Here is a 17,250-nt window from a genome sequence, read left to right as displayed (position 1 = left end):
TGGGGCGCCAGTGCCCTATAGGCTTCTATGGGACAGACAACCGGCGCTATAGATGAGTGATATCTGTCGACTGGTTAGTAATTAATATAACAACCGATTGGGAAGTATATATCTATATATATATATATATATATAGATATATATATATAGATATATATATATATCTATATATCTATATATATATATAGATAGATATCTATCTATATATATATATATATATAGATATATATATCTATATATATATATATATATATATATGATTGCTGAATCCCAAAAAGTGTAAACATATATATATATATATATATATATATATATATATATATATATATAAAGAAACTTCAGTCTTCCCAACTCATTAGGAAGCTGATTTGTGTAAATATATAATTAATAGTTCCCAAATGAGAGCACACACATAGCTATATGAATAAAAAACATAAAAGACACAAAAAAGTCCATAACACCACAAAAATGTGAAAACAACTTCTATCTTCCCATTAAAACAGTGTCTTCCAGCAAAGATTTTGAGTCCTCCACCAAACTTTATGAAAGCTGCGTTCACCAATAGTGAGATAGGTGATCTGCTTACCAGATCAATTTGACTTCTTTCCTGGGAAAGAAAGTCAAACTGCACTTGTGCAGGATAGTGACTGCTCACATGGATGGGATGGAAAGGACCTTCTTCCTCAGTGGTAAAGGCAGGATATACAGGAAAAGCAATAATCCATATTTCACTAATCAATAATCCACATACATAGCATAATTCAGTTTTTATTGATAAAATCAAGTATAAAAAATGTCCGAATGGCCTCTTACATTTAAAAGTGGAATGGCCTCCGTCCCACCTCTGTGGATGGCGTGCGTTCCACCGGCTTGAACCGACAACCAGCCGGACCGGAAATTGCGTGAGTAAAAGAACGTGACCAGGTACCGCCTCGACGTACGTTTCGTTGTTTACGTCTTCAGGAAACGTACCTGGTCACTGATGGGCACTTTTTTTATAGTAGGAATACGTGTAGGAATTCTAGGAATGCTATAGTAGGAATACTGAAGACGTAAATAATGAAACGTACGTCAAGGCGGTACCTGGTCACGTTCTTTCACTCACGCAATTTCCGGTCCGGCTGGTTGTCGGCTCAAGCCGGTGGAACGCACGCCATCCACGGAGGTGGTATGGAGGCCATTCCACACAGCATTTTCCTGACAAGCCAGCAGCCCCAGTGCTGGGAAGGCACTTTTAAATGTAAGATGTATTTTATCAATAAAAAACTTAATTATGCTATGGATGTTCTCTTGCTTTTCCTGTATATCCTGCCTTTACCACTGAGGAAGAAGGTCCTTTCCATCCCATCCATGTGAGCAGGCACTATTCTGCACAAGTGCAGTTTGACTTTCTTTCCCAGGAAAGAAGTCAAATTGATCTGGTAAGCAGATCACCTATCTATCTCACTATTGGTAAAAGCAGCTTTCATAAAGTTTGGTGGAGGACTCAAAATCTTTGCTGGAAGACACTGTTTTAATCGGAAGATAGAAGTTGTTTTCACATTTTTGTGGTGTTATGGACTTTTTTGTGTCTTTTATGTTTTTATCCACATATCTTCCCAATTGATAATGTCAACCTGTGACGAAACGCGTCTGGAGGAGGATACGTGCTGACGTCACCATGCCGCTTGACTAGGAGGATGGGGTTTTTCTATTGCAGCTGGCTGGCTCTGTATTTTAGCGCTTTTATATTCTGGTATACATGTAAGTGCAATACTTCTTTTCTTTAATAAATCAACCCAAACGGTATTACGCTATGGTTGGTCTTTCTTTTATACCCTGCTGAGTTACCGGGACCATCGATCATCCACGATCATAGGTGATTGCGGTACACAGATGTCTCATCTAGGTATATCAGTCTGGAAAGTCAAAGAAAAAGAAATTGCGCTAGGTGCATAAAAATTGTGATAAAGTGAAAAAGGTCCTGCTGCTACGCACTGTAACCCCGATAATAAGGGTACAAAAAACAAAATATAATACAGAAAGTGCAGCGCTGGACATATAAAGTGAATGGTGAAATGTTACTAAACCATGTAATACATTAATAAAAATTAATCGACATCAATATATAAAGATGGTGACCTACAAATAGGGATAGTGAATTATTTTAAACGTGAACATATGAATTACAGAAAGAATTCCAAAAAATAAAACTTTTAAAGGTGCATAAAAGTCCAAACAATATATTTAATATGATGTAGATTTCAGAGGTGCATCTTCGATAGTCAGTGTTGCCCACCACCGAATAGATGAATAAAAGGCTTACCAGAAAGCCTGTGACCGCCCTTATTCAGGGGGGTCAAAACAGGCTTAGCAGATATGGAGGGACCGCCACAAGGATACTCCAGTTGACTCCTGATGAACCAGTAATCCTGGGTGTAGAATGGGTGACTTGGAAAAAGTCCCTGTACGGGCAGCTCGGGGTCAACCAGGGCCTTCTCGGCTTGGAAACGCGACCTTCCAACATTGACTGAGGAGGACTGGTCTGAGGGCAGTTTATCCCGGACTACCTCACCCCTGCAGGGGTAAAAGGTATGAGTGAAAAGATCCCGCTGGCGAATCCAGGGAGCGTTCCTCCGTCTGGGGGTGTTTTATCCTTGGTGGTATCCCCAATAACGAACATCCATGTAATGTAAGGAAAAAGGAAGCCTCATAGCGTGAATCCACAAAAGATGCAATTTATTTAATAAAGGTCCATGACATGGCGCCTCAGATGACGTCTTGATGACGAAACGCGTAAGGCGTGGCCTCGTGATACGCACACGTCAGTACCGCTTTGTGATTGTTCCGGCTTCCAGCTGCGAGCGGTGGAACGCACGCCGCACCACGCTACTCCACAGCTGAGAGCCGGCTTCTGGAGCACTGCCAGCTCCAGTGTCTTCTCCATTGTTTTTACTGTTTTTACGGGTTTTTTTATTACGATTGTCATGGACCTTTATTAAATAAATTGCATCTTTTGTGGATTCACGCTATGAGGCTTCCTTTTTCCTTACATTACATGGATGTTCGTTATTGGGGATACCACCAAGGATAAAACACCCCCAGACGGAGGAACGCTCCCTGGATTCGCCAGCGGGATCTTTTCACTCATACCTTTTACCCCTGCAGGGGTGAGGTAGTCCGGGATAAACTGCCCTCAGACCAGTCCTCCTCAGTCAATGTTGGAAGGTCGCGTTTCCAAGCCGAGAAGGGCCTGGTTGCCCCCGAGCTGCCCGTACAGGGACTTTTTCCAAGTCACCCATTCTACACCCAGGATTACTGGTTCATCAGGTGTCAACTGGAGTATCCTTGTGGCGGTCCCTCCATATCTGCTAAGCCTGTTTTGACCCCCCTGAATAAGGGCGGTCACAGGCTTTCTGGTAAGCCTTTTATTCATCTATTCGGTGGTGGGCAACACTGACTATCGAAGATGCACCTCTGAAATCTACATCGTATTAAATATATTGTTTGGACTTTTATGCACCTTTAAAAGTTTTATTTTTTGGAATTCTTTCTGTAATTCATATGTTCACGTTTAAAATAATTCACTATCCCTATTTGTAGGTCACCATCTTTATATATTGATGTCGATTAATTTTTATTAATGTATTACATGGTTTAGTAACATTTCACCATTCACTTTATATGTCCAGCGCTGCACTTTCTGTATTATATCAGTCTGGAAGTTTCCTTATCAAGCAAAGGCCGTGGCTGGGCTATAGCCATCTGCATGCTTTTGCTTGCCATCTGGTAAGCGAGTTTTCTATTAGGTGGCGGCACTTAAGTTTGGATCAAGCTCACCTGGGTGTTTTTTATGGACTTTGTCAATGCACACTTATTTGTCATCTTTAAGCCATTGCTGGTTTAGATGTATATATATCGCAGCTTTTCTCTTCTATTCTATGTTTTGTGGTATCCTGCAAATAAGCTGCTGCTGTTTGGACTTTTTAACATGTTCATTTTGTAGTAATTTTCTATTTGATCTAGCGCGTTTTTTCTTTACATATCTATGTGTGTACTCTCATTTGGGAACTATTAATTATATATTTACACTTATCAGCTTCCTAATGAGTTGGGAAGACTGAAGTTTCTTTATATATATATATTTTATATACTTATGTATTGCTGCGGATTTCCCTGTTTTCTATTCACATATTTATATGTTTACACTTTTTGGGATTCACCAATCATATATATAGATATATGCTTCCCAATTGGTTGTTATATTAATTACTAACCAGTTGACAGATATCACTGATCTATAGCGCCCCCTGTATTAAATTTTTTACTCATCACTAAGAGCACTATACTATTTTGAGGGGAGCAGCATTTTATTTTCTACCTATTTAAAGATTTTGTAATTTTTTGTGACGCAGGGTTTATCACTTAACCAACTCTGCCTGGCTGCAGGACAGAATGTATGGCTGTATGGAATGTATGGAGCTGAAGAACATTAGTTTAACAATTTACAGGATGAAGATCTTTGGATCGGGGTATAGATACCATTACGTTCACTGTGTAATCATTTGCTTGTTGTATTTCTTAAGAGAGCCCATAATGACCCCCTAAATAGTGTTGTCAACATAATTGCATATCTCAGATAAAAACTTGACCTTCTATAGGGACTGGGTGCACCTGCACACTGAGTCCAGGTAGGCTTGAATAGGGCTGTATACTGAAGATGTCCAGTCTAAATATACAACCTATTCAAGCCTATGGGGACTCTGTGAGTAGGCACAGCCATCGCTGAAGAGAATTTTGAGAGACAGGATGTAAAGCGGCATCAGCGCTGTGGAAGGAAGTAAGCAAGGGTGGAGTTTGTAAAAGGTGGAATAGGACACCACTCTACAACTAAGAGAAGGATCAGAAATGTTGGATTTTGCTTGATCTGGAAATGTCTTTTGAATAAAGCCTGTATGGTTAGTTCCTGTTTTGATTTGTATATAAATGATATGTTCATGGCTGTAGGTTCCACAGTTAGAGACAAAGATAAGCCATCGGGTGGTAAAGGACATGGTGAGATGTTTCATCCAACCTGTGTTTTAACTTTACCTGCTCACTATCTTCTAACAATACTACCAAATTTCTCCTTTCTATTCTCTTTAGCAATATTATAACCATCCTAAGAGCTCATACTCATGGGTATTTCATATTAATTATTTTAGAAGGTAATCACAATTGATGAGCTGCAATAAAAATGTATGGTGTATTTGTCTAGTTTAGACTTCAAGTTCTATAATCTTTGGTAGTTTGGGGCCTGGGGAGAGCAAGACATCACCTCACTGGAAACTGAGGTGAATTTTATCTTAAAGCATTTTCTGACAACACAGGCGGACTGACCAGGTCTGTGAATTACAATATTGCTACACAATCTTTTAATACCTGTAACTGCAATTATTATATAATCTCATGCCTTATGGTGGACCACACTGTCACTATAAAGAATCTCCCCTTTCATGAATAAAATATTGCTTTCTACAATCAAAACTAATGTCCCCTGGTTCTTTGCACAGTCCTTGTAAACTCTGCATATTATTTAAGTTGCCCATCTGTCCATACAAAATGCCCTTTTTTTTTCAAACCTCCCATTTTGTGAGTGAGTGTGTGTCTATCTACACACACATTTGTTATTTGTTCATTGTATATTATTTTTTCTGCTGCTCTATACTAGTATAATTAATCCAGTAGCTTAAAAGAGAAGCATGGCCTGTGACCCAGAATCAGCCGACAATGGACTAAAGCTGACATCACAGAGCCACTTCAGGCTCTGGGAGGGACTTGAGAATAATATTGGGATCCACCTAGATGCCTGATTGGCAGATAGCTCAGCCTTTCAGCGCACCGCTGAGAGCCTGAGCCAACAGCTCCTGCCCCCTCTACAGCCTGGCGCTTTAATGAGCACTGGAGGAGCAGACTGAAAACTGAGCAATCATTTCTCAGGTTTAAACCCGGCGGGTTACAGCTGCAGCAGAGAGTTGAGTATGTATGTGTATTCTTTTTATTCCCTCACTTTTCTTTTAACAATGTATATGGGGCTTCTGTATGCACCAAAGTTTGTTACGTATGGCTCTTGGTCTCTTTGGTCTTTTTCCTGTGTAATCACATCTGCATTGGTCAATATTCCTAGCTTTCTTACTTTATGGCATTTGACTATTTTGCTGTTCTGTCAATTTGTTGTGTTTTAGAAAGTCACAACTTAAAGCCTTTGTTACCCCATCACCTTATATTGCTGATATGTGGCTGTTGTACCATGTACTTGTAGGGGAAAGTATCCTGTGCTCTTTGTATTACTTCCTTTATGTGAAATCCCTGGTGACACTGCCAGTCCCCTTGCTTTCCTATTAAAAACAAAACTGACCACACTAAGCAGGAACAATGCTGGGAACTCAGTGTACTCTCCTCCAATGATCAGATTTGTCCTGACAGGCCCCCGATGCACAGCCATTCACTGTCAATCTCTGCTGCTTCTCCTCCCCCCAGCTCTTATGCAGCTGAGAACAGAGGAAATGTGATAATTTATAAAAAAGGGAAAAAAAAGGTATTTACATATATATTTTTTTATATATCTATATGAAAAGGTTTTGCCTTTCATTTAAATTTTAAACGAAATGGGTTGTTTTACAAGGTGATCGTTTACAATTACTTTAACGATTTACCTTGCTCTTTGCAGTTAAGTCTCTTGTTTACTGCCTGTATTTGTCCATGATTAAAAGAGATGACTATTCTACTTATGAGCTGTGGTTTAGGTTCAGGTCAAGCTTAGCTTTGCCTTGTCATGACATTTTAGTTTACGATTCTTCATAAAATACCTTGTGCTCTACAAACTTTCAGCATGAGCAAGCATAGCCCTGTTCTGTTCATATCCATTTCTCAGGGAACAAAAGCTTCAGTAGCAACATGGAGAGTAGGTCCTACTCAGTTGTTTGTGGATTGTAGTCTCATTTTTATTTAATTTTTTTTTTTTGTGGTTAAATACCTGTGAGTAGACTCTTAGGAAACCAACTTCCACAACTCCGACCTTCAGCACTATCTGAATCCGCATGTTTGAAATTTTGCTACTGTATGTGTCTCTTGCATGAGTTATGCAAAATCAAGTAATTTAAATATTAAGGCATACTTATACTATGAATTCTTGACTCATGTAGCTTGTAATAACATCTAACATAAATAATTAAACTGTTTTCTAATTCCTTTTGATTTTGAATTCTACCTCTATGTATTGCACTTAAAAAATGAATAATGTGTCATTAATTGTGTCAGCATGGGGCTGCAACAAAATCGTCTAAATTTGTATTTTGTTTTGGGTGGAATGTTTGATTCTTGACTAGGTGAATGAAAGTGCCTGGGCCCCTCTTCCTTTTTTGCTAACCAAATTACTTTTATGTTGTCATTGTCTTCTGACCTTGCTCCATGTAATATATTAAAAGCTGGCTCTAGCCATAATATTTTTTTTTTCATTTTGGATATAGTTTGGAGGCCTTAAATTTTGTTTTTCGCTTCTGTCTATCAAGCCATTGGGGAGTTCCCTCCCTTTCTGTCCCTGTGTGGTATGGTCATCACTGAAACAGTACTATAGGACAGGAATAAAAACTTGTTCTAACACTTTCCCCCTCTATCCAAAATGAAATATAAACTTTTGGTTGGTTGAGCTTTAAGAATGCATACTCACTAATACCACTGGCTTGCAAACGTATTAGTGCGTTTCACTGTAGCCTTAAAGCATTTTATGTTTAAGTAAAGGAGGTGTCCATTCTGCTTCAGGTACCATCGTAGCACAAGGCTTATGTTCTTTTTTAGAGGGTCAGCCCTCTTGTTGACTGTCTGTTTCCCCATTTAGGAGATTCACCCTCCATATGAGAAGCTTATTTCATGCATATTCAAGCTATGGTCATTGTTGTATTAGCCAGTAAAAAGCAGTAGGAGGAGGAGACTGCTTCCTACATGGTTAAAAAAGCCTTGCATGTTTCTACTCAAGTCTATGGGACCCAAAACTGCCAATTCTGCCTCAGAAGTAGCTTGTGTAGCTTTTGGATCATTAGACTTCGAGCTACTGGCATCTGAATGCTGATATGAGCAGCCACCCTTTAAATACATAGGATTTGGTATGTTGAGAGTTTTGTAGTTTTAATCTGCAAGCTACAAAACACGCATGTGTGAATGTGGCCTTAGAGGGGAATTCCTCTAATTTCCTTATTTGTCTCTGAGGGCAAGATAAAAAATGGCTATACATACATTTTTATTTTTTGGGGGGGAAGAAAAAGGGGGGGGGGGGTTGGGTGCCACCTCTAAAGGAGCAAGAGAGACTACATATACAGTAAATATTGCTAAAAGCAATGTACAGTTGTTTTAACAATTTGAATATCTAAGAGCAGATATAAAAATCACAGTCCTGATACCTCTAATGACCAGCTCATAGCTGTGAAACATCCAAGTAAATGTTAGTATATTATTATATAATTATCTCTGTGTCAAAACAGGAATGGGTAAATCCAGTTAAGAAATAAGTGCACTGGATATGGGTGTGGTCATAAACTCCACACATTTTTCATCTAGCTTCATCAGGAGTGTAGAGATGCTCATATGTGACTTAGGAATCTTGCCACATCCAGAAGGGGGGAACCAACCTGCCTCATGTGAACACACCGGAGGGGCAAGCAGGAAACACCTGGTAGTTAATGCACAATAGTCATTTAGAGAATATCACGCCTATGCCTCAAATAAGGTCTCCAAGTAAAATTTTTGCTCTTTGAATCAATAAATATTTTCATGTAAGGTAGTTGTGATTCTTGTTAGTATAAGGGCTTTTTTTAACTCTTACCAAAACACAGCAATACACATTAAAATAGACACCGTCCGCCAAATTGCCCAAAATATTTAGTGAATTTATTTTTTATACATTTTTTTTTTTTATGTTGATTTTAATTTCAGGATTTTCTGACTCCGACTTGGATGGTATTTTCAATGATGGCTACAAACCAGACAAAGGAAAAGGTATTTTTGAAACAACTGATGTACGATTTGTCATCTTCAACCAAATAAAGGATGGTTACTGTAATTGAAACCCAGATTAGTGTAAATTAGTAAACCATTAGCATTTCATTGGTACATCACCACCATAGGTCACAAGCACAACAGTAGTATAAACTCTAAGGACAATCAGATCTCTATGGTACTGAGCTGTAATAGAAGTGTTATTTTTTTCAGGTGGAGATGCTAGAGACACTGATAACACCGACACAGGTGAGTAGTATAATTATTTGTTATTAGTTGGCAAAAAACATTTTTTATGTTAGGAGTAAAATAATTTGTCCTGTAAAATGTAGTGTAACTCCATCTTTTTTTTTTTGTTATTGAAAATATCTATCCATTCATATGATAAAAAGAGCAGCTTAATGCGGAATCTTCTTTGCTTTATTTCTAAGACTGACTAAGCAAACATATGAGCTTAACTCTTCCTGTGCAGAGAATCTTATTTTTCCATATAATTGGATTTACTCCAATGAAGGCTTATGCTGTAAAAGTGCCCTAAGCAGTCAAAGCAAGATGGATAGCAGAGTGCTGACTTTAGATTACATAGCTATAAAGTAAATCACTTATAGCTCTTCATATGTAAGATGAACATTGTTCTGCTTTTAAATTTTGACCACAAGGACTTCTCTACTTGTGCCTTAAGTTGTAGAAAACCTTACCTTTTCTTTGCTCACTCACTGCACCTTTCAGCTGTCGGAAGCAAAGATAGTCAGTCTTGTGTAAGCTCTAAGTCAATCCAATGAGAAAAAAGGATGGCTGCACACCAAGGGAAAAGATCCAACGTATTTTATTCCAAAATTACAGATGACAGCCAACAAGACAGTGTCACAGGACCCAGGAGGTGACACGTTTCACACTGGCCACAGTACTTCATTAAACCTACGGCACAACTGAAGCACCTAGCATATAAAGGTTCCATCCCCCCACACATATGCGGGATAATGCAATCAGTTGCGCCGGATGTCTGACAAGCCGATCCTAAACTCCTATATAACCATACTTCTATGTTACCATATACCAAGATAGCACATGTAAACCACATATAAAAGGTAACACCACCGCAAATGGTATAATAAACATATAATATATACATAAGAAATATGATATATAATAGAAAATTAAGGAAAAAGATTAAATGACAAAAAAACATCGATGAATATAGATACCTAAACAAATATACAAGTAACTAGCAATACACATATCCTACGTAGGGTATTTAAATAGGTTATATGTATATGCATATTGAATATTCTATCAGTTCATATATTAAAATTAAAAAAGAAAAGAAAAAACAGAACAGTCTCAATATTGTAAAATAAATAGATCCATTAATATTGTAGACTAAGAAAAAAATCGTATTAGAGAATTGTGGAGTACATAACTAAAAACCCATATTCAAAACGGTAGAGCTGAAAAGACAGTATTCTCCCAGCGCACCATAAAACAACTGTAATCTATAACTATAAAAAACCCTCCTCAAAAACACCACATAAATCATATACCAACAGTGTCCCTGATCTTATCATACCCACTTTAATGATAGTTCTTCATCTGTCTATTTCATTCGATCATTTGGTAAAGGTGTCAACATGTAGAGAAATATGAGAGCAATATCTGACGAAAAATCGAAAGATGATCTGGTATAATCCCATTGTATGGACTGACAACAAACAGGGAAAAAAATGTCCTTTGCTCACTCACTGCACCTTTCAGCTGCCGAAAGCAAAGATTGTCAGTCTTGTGTAAGCTCTAATCCAATCCAGTCAGAGCTTACACAGGACTGAGGAATTTCTTCCCCCCAGTGTGACAGCTCTGGACCAATCACCAAGTCTCAGCACAGTGTCACATGGAGTGAGTCACATGCTCCTTCATACCTAGGAGTAGTGGGTGTTTTCTTTAATAATGGCAGATGAACAGAGCAGTAATCGAGCAGAGGAAAGTTGAGAACATGCTGTTGGAGAGGGGAGATTATGGGCCAAGCATAGGTCTGGAGTTTGTAAACACTACTCTAACATTGTGTTATGTTTATGTTCCGTTTGTGTTAACTGTTACAAATGTCATTTAGTGATCATTATATATTCTTATTGGTAGTTTTATCTGCTCTTGTATGACAGGTACTTTAGCAGAAACTGGAACCATTGCAGGGATTGCAAGTGCTTTGGCCATGGCACTCATTGGAGCTGTATCCAGTTACATCTCCTATCAACAGAAGAAATTTTGTTTCAGCATTCAACGTATGTTGTTTTCTGCAAATATCGTAGCATGTAACTGCCTGCCACTTAGATTTGTCAAGCCTTGCATATATTTAATATTTATATGGTGAATCTAGCAGAGGCATCTGTTGACTGGGCAAGATCTGTACAAGGCATGATAAAAGGTTGTGGGTTCTTAAGAGGGAGATTTCCCATATTGTCAGGTAAATTTCGATTCATCTTTAAACAGGACCTTGCTTTATGTGCCAAAAAAAAAAAAAAAAAAGCAGATTCTTGCACATCTCGGCGCCTCTCGTGTGCAAAGAGCACATTCCTCTTTGAGGAACCAAGCTTTCTTCCTGGTTTAATTTTATTTGCAATGCTTCTAAAGTCTAGACTTACTACAATGGGGTGTGCTGAAGAGGGAACTTATTGCAGTCACACATCACACAACCTTTAGATTAGGAGATCTGGGCTACCCTATCAGTCAAGACAGTGCCAAGTTGAGTGCATTGAATGTCATGTGTAGTGCTGGGTACCAGAACATAACTCGACTAATGTTCTTACATATTTTACTTACTTTTCAAAGTTACCATAGGACAGTGTAGATCACACTGCTATTTTATTACAAAGCCACTTTAATGATACCATAGATGAATACTGCTTACAGTTATTTATTGCATTGTTTTATCACTATATCTTTATTATAATAGTTCTAATGACATATAGATGACTTCAGTCATGTGCAATCATATGAATCATGCCAAATGATGGAGCACATTTTACCAAAGTAAAACAGTTGCTCAGCTACATTGGTAATGTGTAGGTACACTGCTGGGCACAGGACTTTGTATAGTAAAGGCAATTTGAATAAAATATTCCTCCATGTACCAAACAGCACAAAAGCTGTTTTTGAGACGCACTTAGTACATGTGTGAGCTAGTTTTAGGCTCCATGCACGTTTGCTTTTTCTTTTAAGCTCCTAGAAGCTGTTATTAGCATTTTTTCTGTTTCTAGAAGCTAGATAGAAGCTAGATTATCCTATGTGTCCATGCACACTACTTTAGGCTATTAGAGTTTTATGAGCTTCAGCGTCTAGGAGCAGAAAAAAAAAATTTTTGTAGAGTTTCTTGGAGCGATTTTCCAGCAGAAACATTCCTAAATGCGGCTAAACGCTACTAATGCCGTTTTTTGAGCTTTTTTTTTTTAAACTGCAAAAAGGTTTCTAACCGCTCCTAAAACGCTACTACAAAAAGCTATTACCAGTGTTTTTTTAGCCAGTGTTTTTTCCAACGTATTTTTAGCTTAAAAATAAGAGCCTAAATAAATGCCTAGTACACAAAATAAAATAATTGTAATAGTTACAAAGAATTAAAAGATGGCTAATATCTGATTTCAGATGGGTGACTTTGCAGCAGTTGAATTGCTTTCCCGAATGCTGCTGAATCGTAATATGATGAGACCAGAATCTCGCTGTCTTAACTAGTGAAGTAGCGAGCCGGTAGAGACAGACAGCCAACACAATGCCGCTAAGAAGCTGACTAATTGACCATTTGGCAGCATCAGGATTGGTAGCTGCAGAATCTGACATCAGCCTTTAGATGTCTTGTAATTTAAGGTTTTGTCAATGTAGTAAGGACTGAAGATGTTCAAGTTACATAGGAGAAATGACATAGGAGACATGCACTTACGTGATGAGCTGGTGAAGTACACACAGCTAAATATAAAAATGTAGGTCATGGTGAGGTTGTAGCTGCAGAGAAGCACACATCTGCAAGGGGTGATGCAATGTTATTAGGCCTAAGCTTAACAGGGTTTATTAAGAAAATTAAGGGGTGACACATGATAGCCAATCAGATTCCATTAGATTTTTCTGCCATATTCTGGAAACCCAAAGCAAACAACTGGTTGGTTACTGTGACCAGCTTTCTCAAGCTCCAGTTTAAATAAATGAGTGTTCCTATACACCAATAATCCAATAATTCTGGAGGTAATTGGAATTTTTCCAGTTTACAATTCTAAAATGTAGCAAATGGTCACTTTCCATCCCAAAAATCTAAATTTACACTGGAATGCATTCTATTTATACCCCCACCGAGGAGTAAGCCTTTTCTTTTTTAAAATTAAAGTATGCTTGCAAAATAAATATATAAAAAAAATCTATAAGTGAAAAAGCAGATCAAATACTATATATTGGCATGGAAATGAATATACAAGGAATCCATAGTATTTCCTCTCCCTGCTTTCACAGTAAAAATACCATATTTACATTTGTCAACCAATCTTCATTTGAATATACACTGTGCCACACACCGCTGTAATTTTTTTCTATCTTTTTACACAGCCACCTTCATGCTGCTATATAGCATTATTTTCTCCTTGAAATAGAAATCATGAAATGAGCCGTGCAGTAGTCTTCTTTTTTTCCCTCCTCCCTACAGCACAAAGAAAATGATATCTGAAGCCAGCAAGGACAGCTGTATTACCGTAGACCAGAGCAGGGTATAATAGCTCTTAATGTCTTGCTGTTCTTTTGCACAATATACATTGCCTGTGCATTCTACTACTGTGAGAACAGCTTGTGCAGAATAGAGACATTACAAACACTCTAGCAGTTATCTTTATTTAGTAACCGCCCGTCAGATATAAGGTCTCGTAGCAAACCAGGCCTCCACTTATAAAAAATAATCACAGCTATTAAAGCTCCAAGTATTGATAGCTTTCTGTATAGATGATTTTAGTGGGTCTGCTCAGTTCGGATTGATTCATGAAGACCCTGGGTGTAGGTTACCTATGCATTGTTTATGTTCCCTTTACAGAAGGACTTAATGCTGAATATGTGAAAGGGGAACATATGGAGGGGGTAGTGTGTGAAGAACCTCAAGGTAAGATGAAGACCTCTTTTAATCTTGATAATTCAAGTTACGTTGTTTTATTTTATAAACTGCTTATGTAATTGCTCCCACCTGGAATACGTTCAGCAGTTAAAGGTTAAGTTCACCTTTTACATAAACTGGCCCATGCAGACTGTGGCAACCACTAGTTTAAAATGCACTGTGCTGTTTGTAAAATTATTGTTTAATGCAAATGCCATTCCCCCAGGCTTTTTCTGTCACATATGAAGCCTGGAAAAATTGCTTCCAGTGTGTACATTCCTATATCAGGGCCAATTTCCAGGATATGACAGTCTTTGGGTGCTCGCCCCCCCATGGCAGGAGCGCACATGCTTCCTGATTCAAAGGCTGTGTATGTGCAGTGTGCTTCCTCCTGTCACAGCAAAGACTCTCCTGTTCCATGTCCCCACTGGATTCTCATACTGTTGTAGCCCTTTTCATCTCCTACACTGAGCTATAACAAAATGGCCACTGAACCACCACACTTGAGTGCAGCTAAAGATTATCACTTTAGCTGTCCTCAAGGTAGAAGGCTTGGTGGCCATTTTGTTGTAGCCCATGTCCTGGAAATTAGTCAGGATGTAGACATGTAAACATTGGGAGTATTTTGGCCATGCTTCAGGGGCGGGATAAAGAGAAATCACCACAGGACTGATGCAAAATGATTCTTTTAATATCTTTATCAGAGAAACAAAACAGGACAAACGTTGACTATTAAGCATGTGATTTAAGTGTGAAACGCGTTAACAGTTCATCCTGTTTTGTTTCTCTGACTGTGAAGCTATTAAAAGAATCATTTTGCATCAGTCCTGAGGAGGTATGCTGTCGATTTCTCTTTATCCTGAATGTTTGCGGTGGCGAGCTGGGGCGGGCACCCATGCTGGACTGTTATCAAGCACTCACCTGAGTGGTATACACACCTTGCAGGCTTCATGAGAAAGCCTACTGGTGTGACATTTGCAATAAACAATATTTTTCAAGCAGCACAATGTATTTTAAGCTATTGTCTGCATTGGCCACTTTATGAAAAAAAGGTGAACTTAGCCTTTAATGGGTTTGTATCTTTTACTGTATCACTTGTTCCATATAGGATACCGTATAGTTCAGCTGGCACTTAGATGCATGGTGAAATAAAGCAAACCACAATGACAAAAAATGTTTTGGAGCTAAAACCACCTCAGGGCTCTCTTCATGGGAAGTGGTCATGATGTGCTATGATCCATCCAACAGCTGTGTGAAAGGTAGGCACCAGGAATGGTGCCAAAAAAAGTCATAAGCCATAAAAACACTAAAAAGTGCTTGGAGGACCACTTGTATGTGCGGGTGACACGTATATGCACATGTGAGGGTCAAGTGACACCAGGAAGATTGTGTGGTAAAAACAACAATGAATTTATTAAAGCAATGAAATTCAGATAAAACCAAATGTGAAGATTATTTCAAAATCCACCGTAAATAGGAGAGGATAGAACGCAAGCGTGGCTAGAGTTTTGTCAAGGACTTGACAAAGGGCCATGCCCAAAATGCGGTGTCAAGATGACTGCTCTCTTTTCCACACACTAGCTACACTTGCGTTCCATCACCTGCTCAGACCTCGCCTTGGTCGGCGCGACTCGGAGTAAGTGATGTCACACCTGGGCCGCTGGTTCTCGGACACAGGCTGCATGGCTGTCCTGGCTTCAACAACAGTGGAAGATTGAGTTATCGGACTGAGCCATCCCCACACCATTGGGACATCACCAGTGAGGTACTGTTCCCCCCCCCCCCACCTGGTTCCACACACCATTGGGATACCATACCACCACCCACTGTTGACTCAGTTATTGATATCCCTGCAGCACAGCCGAGCCCCAGAGGGTATCACACAGGATGGATTCCGCTCAATGAGTTTTGCGCTCTATGGATCATTCCCATCTACTGTGGCTTTTGAGTTAACCTTCACATATGGTTTTATCTGAACTTCATTGCTTTAATAAATTATTTGTTGTATTTACCACACAATGTTCCTGGTGTCACTTGACCATCATATGTGCATATATGTGTCACCTGCACATACAACAAACGGTCCTCCAATCGCTATTTAGTGTTTTTCTGGCTTATGTTGAGATAAAGGCCTGTTTTATTTGTTCACCTCTCATTGTTGAGTTATTAAACAGTTTTATATTTGTTGCAATTTCTGACACATTTAATAGAATAGAAATGGCAGCGGTGGTGTTTTTGTATTATAAGGAAATGTCAGTACTTGTAGAGAAACAACCAATCAGACTTCATAACTTCTGCTCTCATTCCGCTCACACCACAGTGATCGTCAGCCTCACTTTTCTTAAATGCCAGCTACACATGCCATTGTCTATTTTCTAGTTTGAAGACCTGCTCACAGCTTGCAGGATATTGTGTGCGCAAATAGTGCTGGTGCAGTAGCTTCTCAGGAGCCCATCTTTTACTGGACCTTCTCCTTATGCCAGTGGAGTGACTGCCTTTGTCACGTTATCATAAGAAACCTTTCATTGATACAGAGAATAGCCTCAGGGTGCATGTGCATTACACTAACGCCAAGTACACACTGGCCAAAAATGGCCAGTTCGGCAGAAAATACACTCAGATTGTATTCATTAAAGACCAAACTTTTTTTTTTTTTTACGTTTTGGACAGATTAAGGGAAGTTTTAACCCCATGGTTTCCCTTTGTTGCTTTTGACCCACTGGGGAGATTTCCCCTCAGGTCCTGTTCCAGAGATATAGCAGGTGGAACTCTCCAAAGTGAGAGGAAATCTCTTAGACAGTGTCATGGCAACATGTGTTTCCCTTTGGAAGATTTTCCCATCACTTTCGGTTCTGGTGACCACTGTTAAACCTTGTGTTTCCCACCATTTTCTGCACCAGTGACAGTGATAAGCATGACAAATTGAAAACACGAACCTCCCCTGAGGGGAGGTGGTCAGCTATCCAAAACTACAAAAATAAGTTTTGGCTTTTTTTTTTCCTGACCATTTAGAATATGCAGCCATCACTTTTGATCTGTACTACTTCTTCTGACCATGGAATATTTGGAAATGGCCGATCTCTTCCTTAGTTAAGAAAAAGGATGTGGTAGACAGGCATTGTGTAAAGAAGTGC

The 17,250-nt window shown here is 38.9% G+C and overlaps 1 protein-coding gene across 2 annotated transcripts in view; it reads left to right on the top strand.

Annotated features, from left to right (window-relative positions):
• The window catches only part of CD99L2 (CD99 molecule like 2), a 150,324-nt gene that overhangs the window by 126,581 nt on the left and 6,493 nt on the right, over positions 1-17,250 (top strand). The window contains exons 7-11 of one of the 2 annotated variants that reach the window (XM_073599285.1): positions 4,987-5,034; positions 8,947-9,009; positions 9,223-9,258; positions 11,163-11,282; positions 14,060-14,125. In XM_073599285.1, coding sequence (XP_073455386.1) covers positions 4,987-5,034; positions 8,947-9,009; positions 9,223-9,258; positions 11,163-11,282; positions 14,060-14,125 — 333 coding nt within the window. The remainder of the gene's footprint in view (positions 1-4,986; positions 5,035-8,946; positions 9,010-9,222; positions 9,259-11,162; positions 11,283-14,059; positions 14,126-17,250) is intronic. The other variant, XM_073599286.1, reaches the window with a different exon arrangement.

Source organism: Aquarana catesbeiana, linkage group LG09 (assembly GCF_042186555.1).
Source record: "Aquarana catesbeiana isolate 2022-GZ linkage group LG09, ASM4218655v1, whole genome shotgun sequence".
Classification (NCBI taxonomy): Eukaryota; Metazoa; Chordata; class Amphibia; order Anura; family Ranidae; genus Aquarana; species Aquarana catesbeiana.
This window is presented reverse-complemented; position numbering and strand designations above follow the sequence as displayed.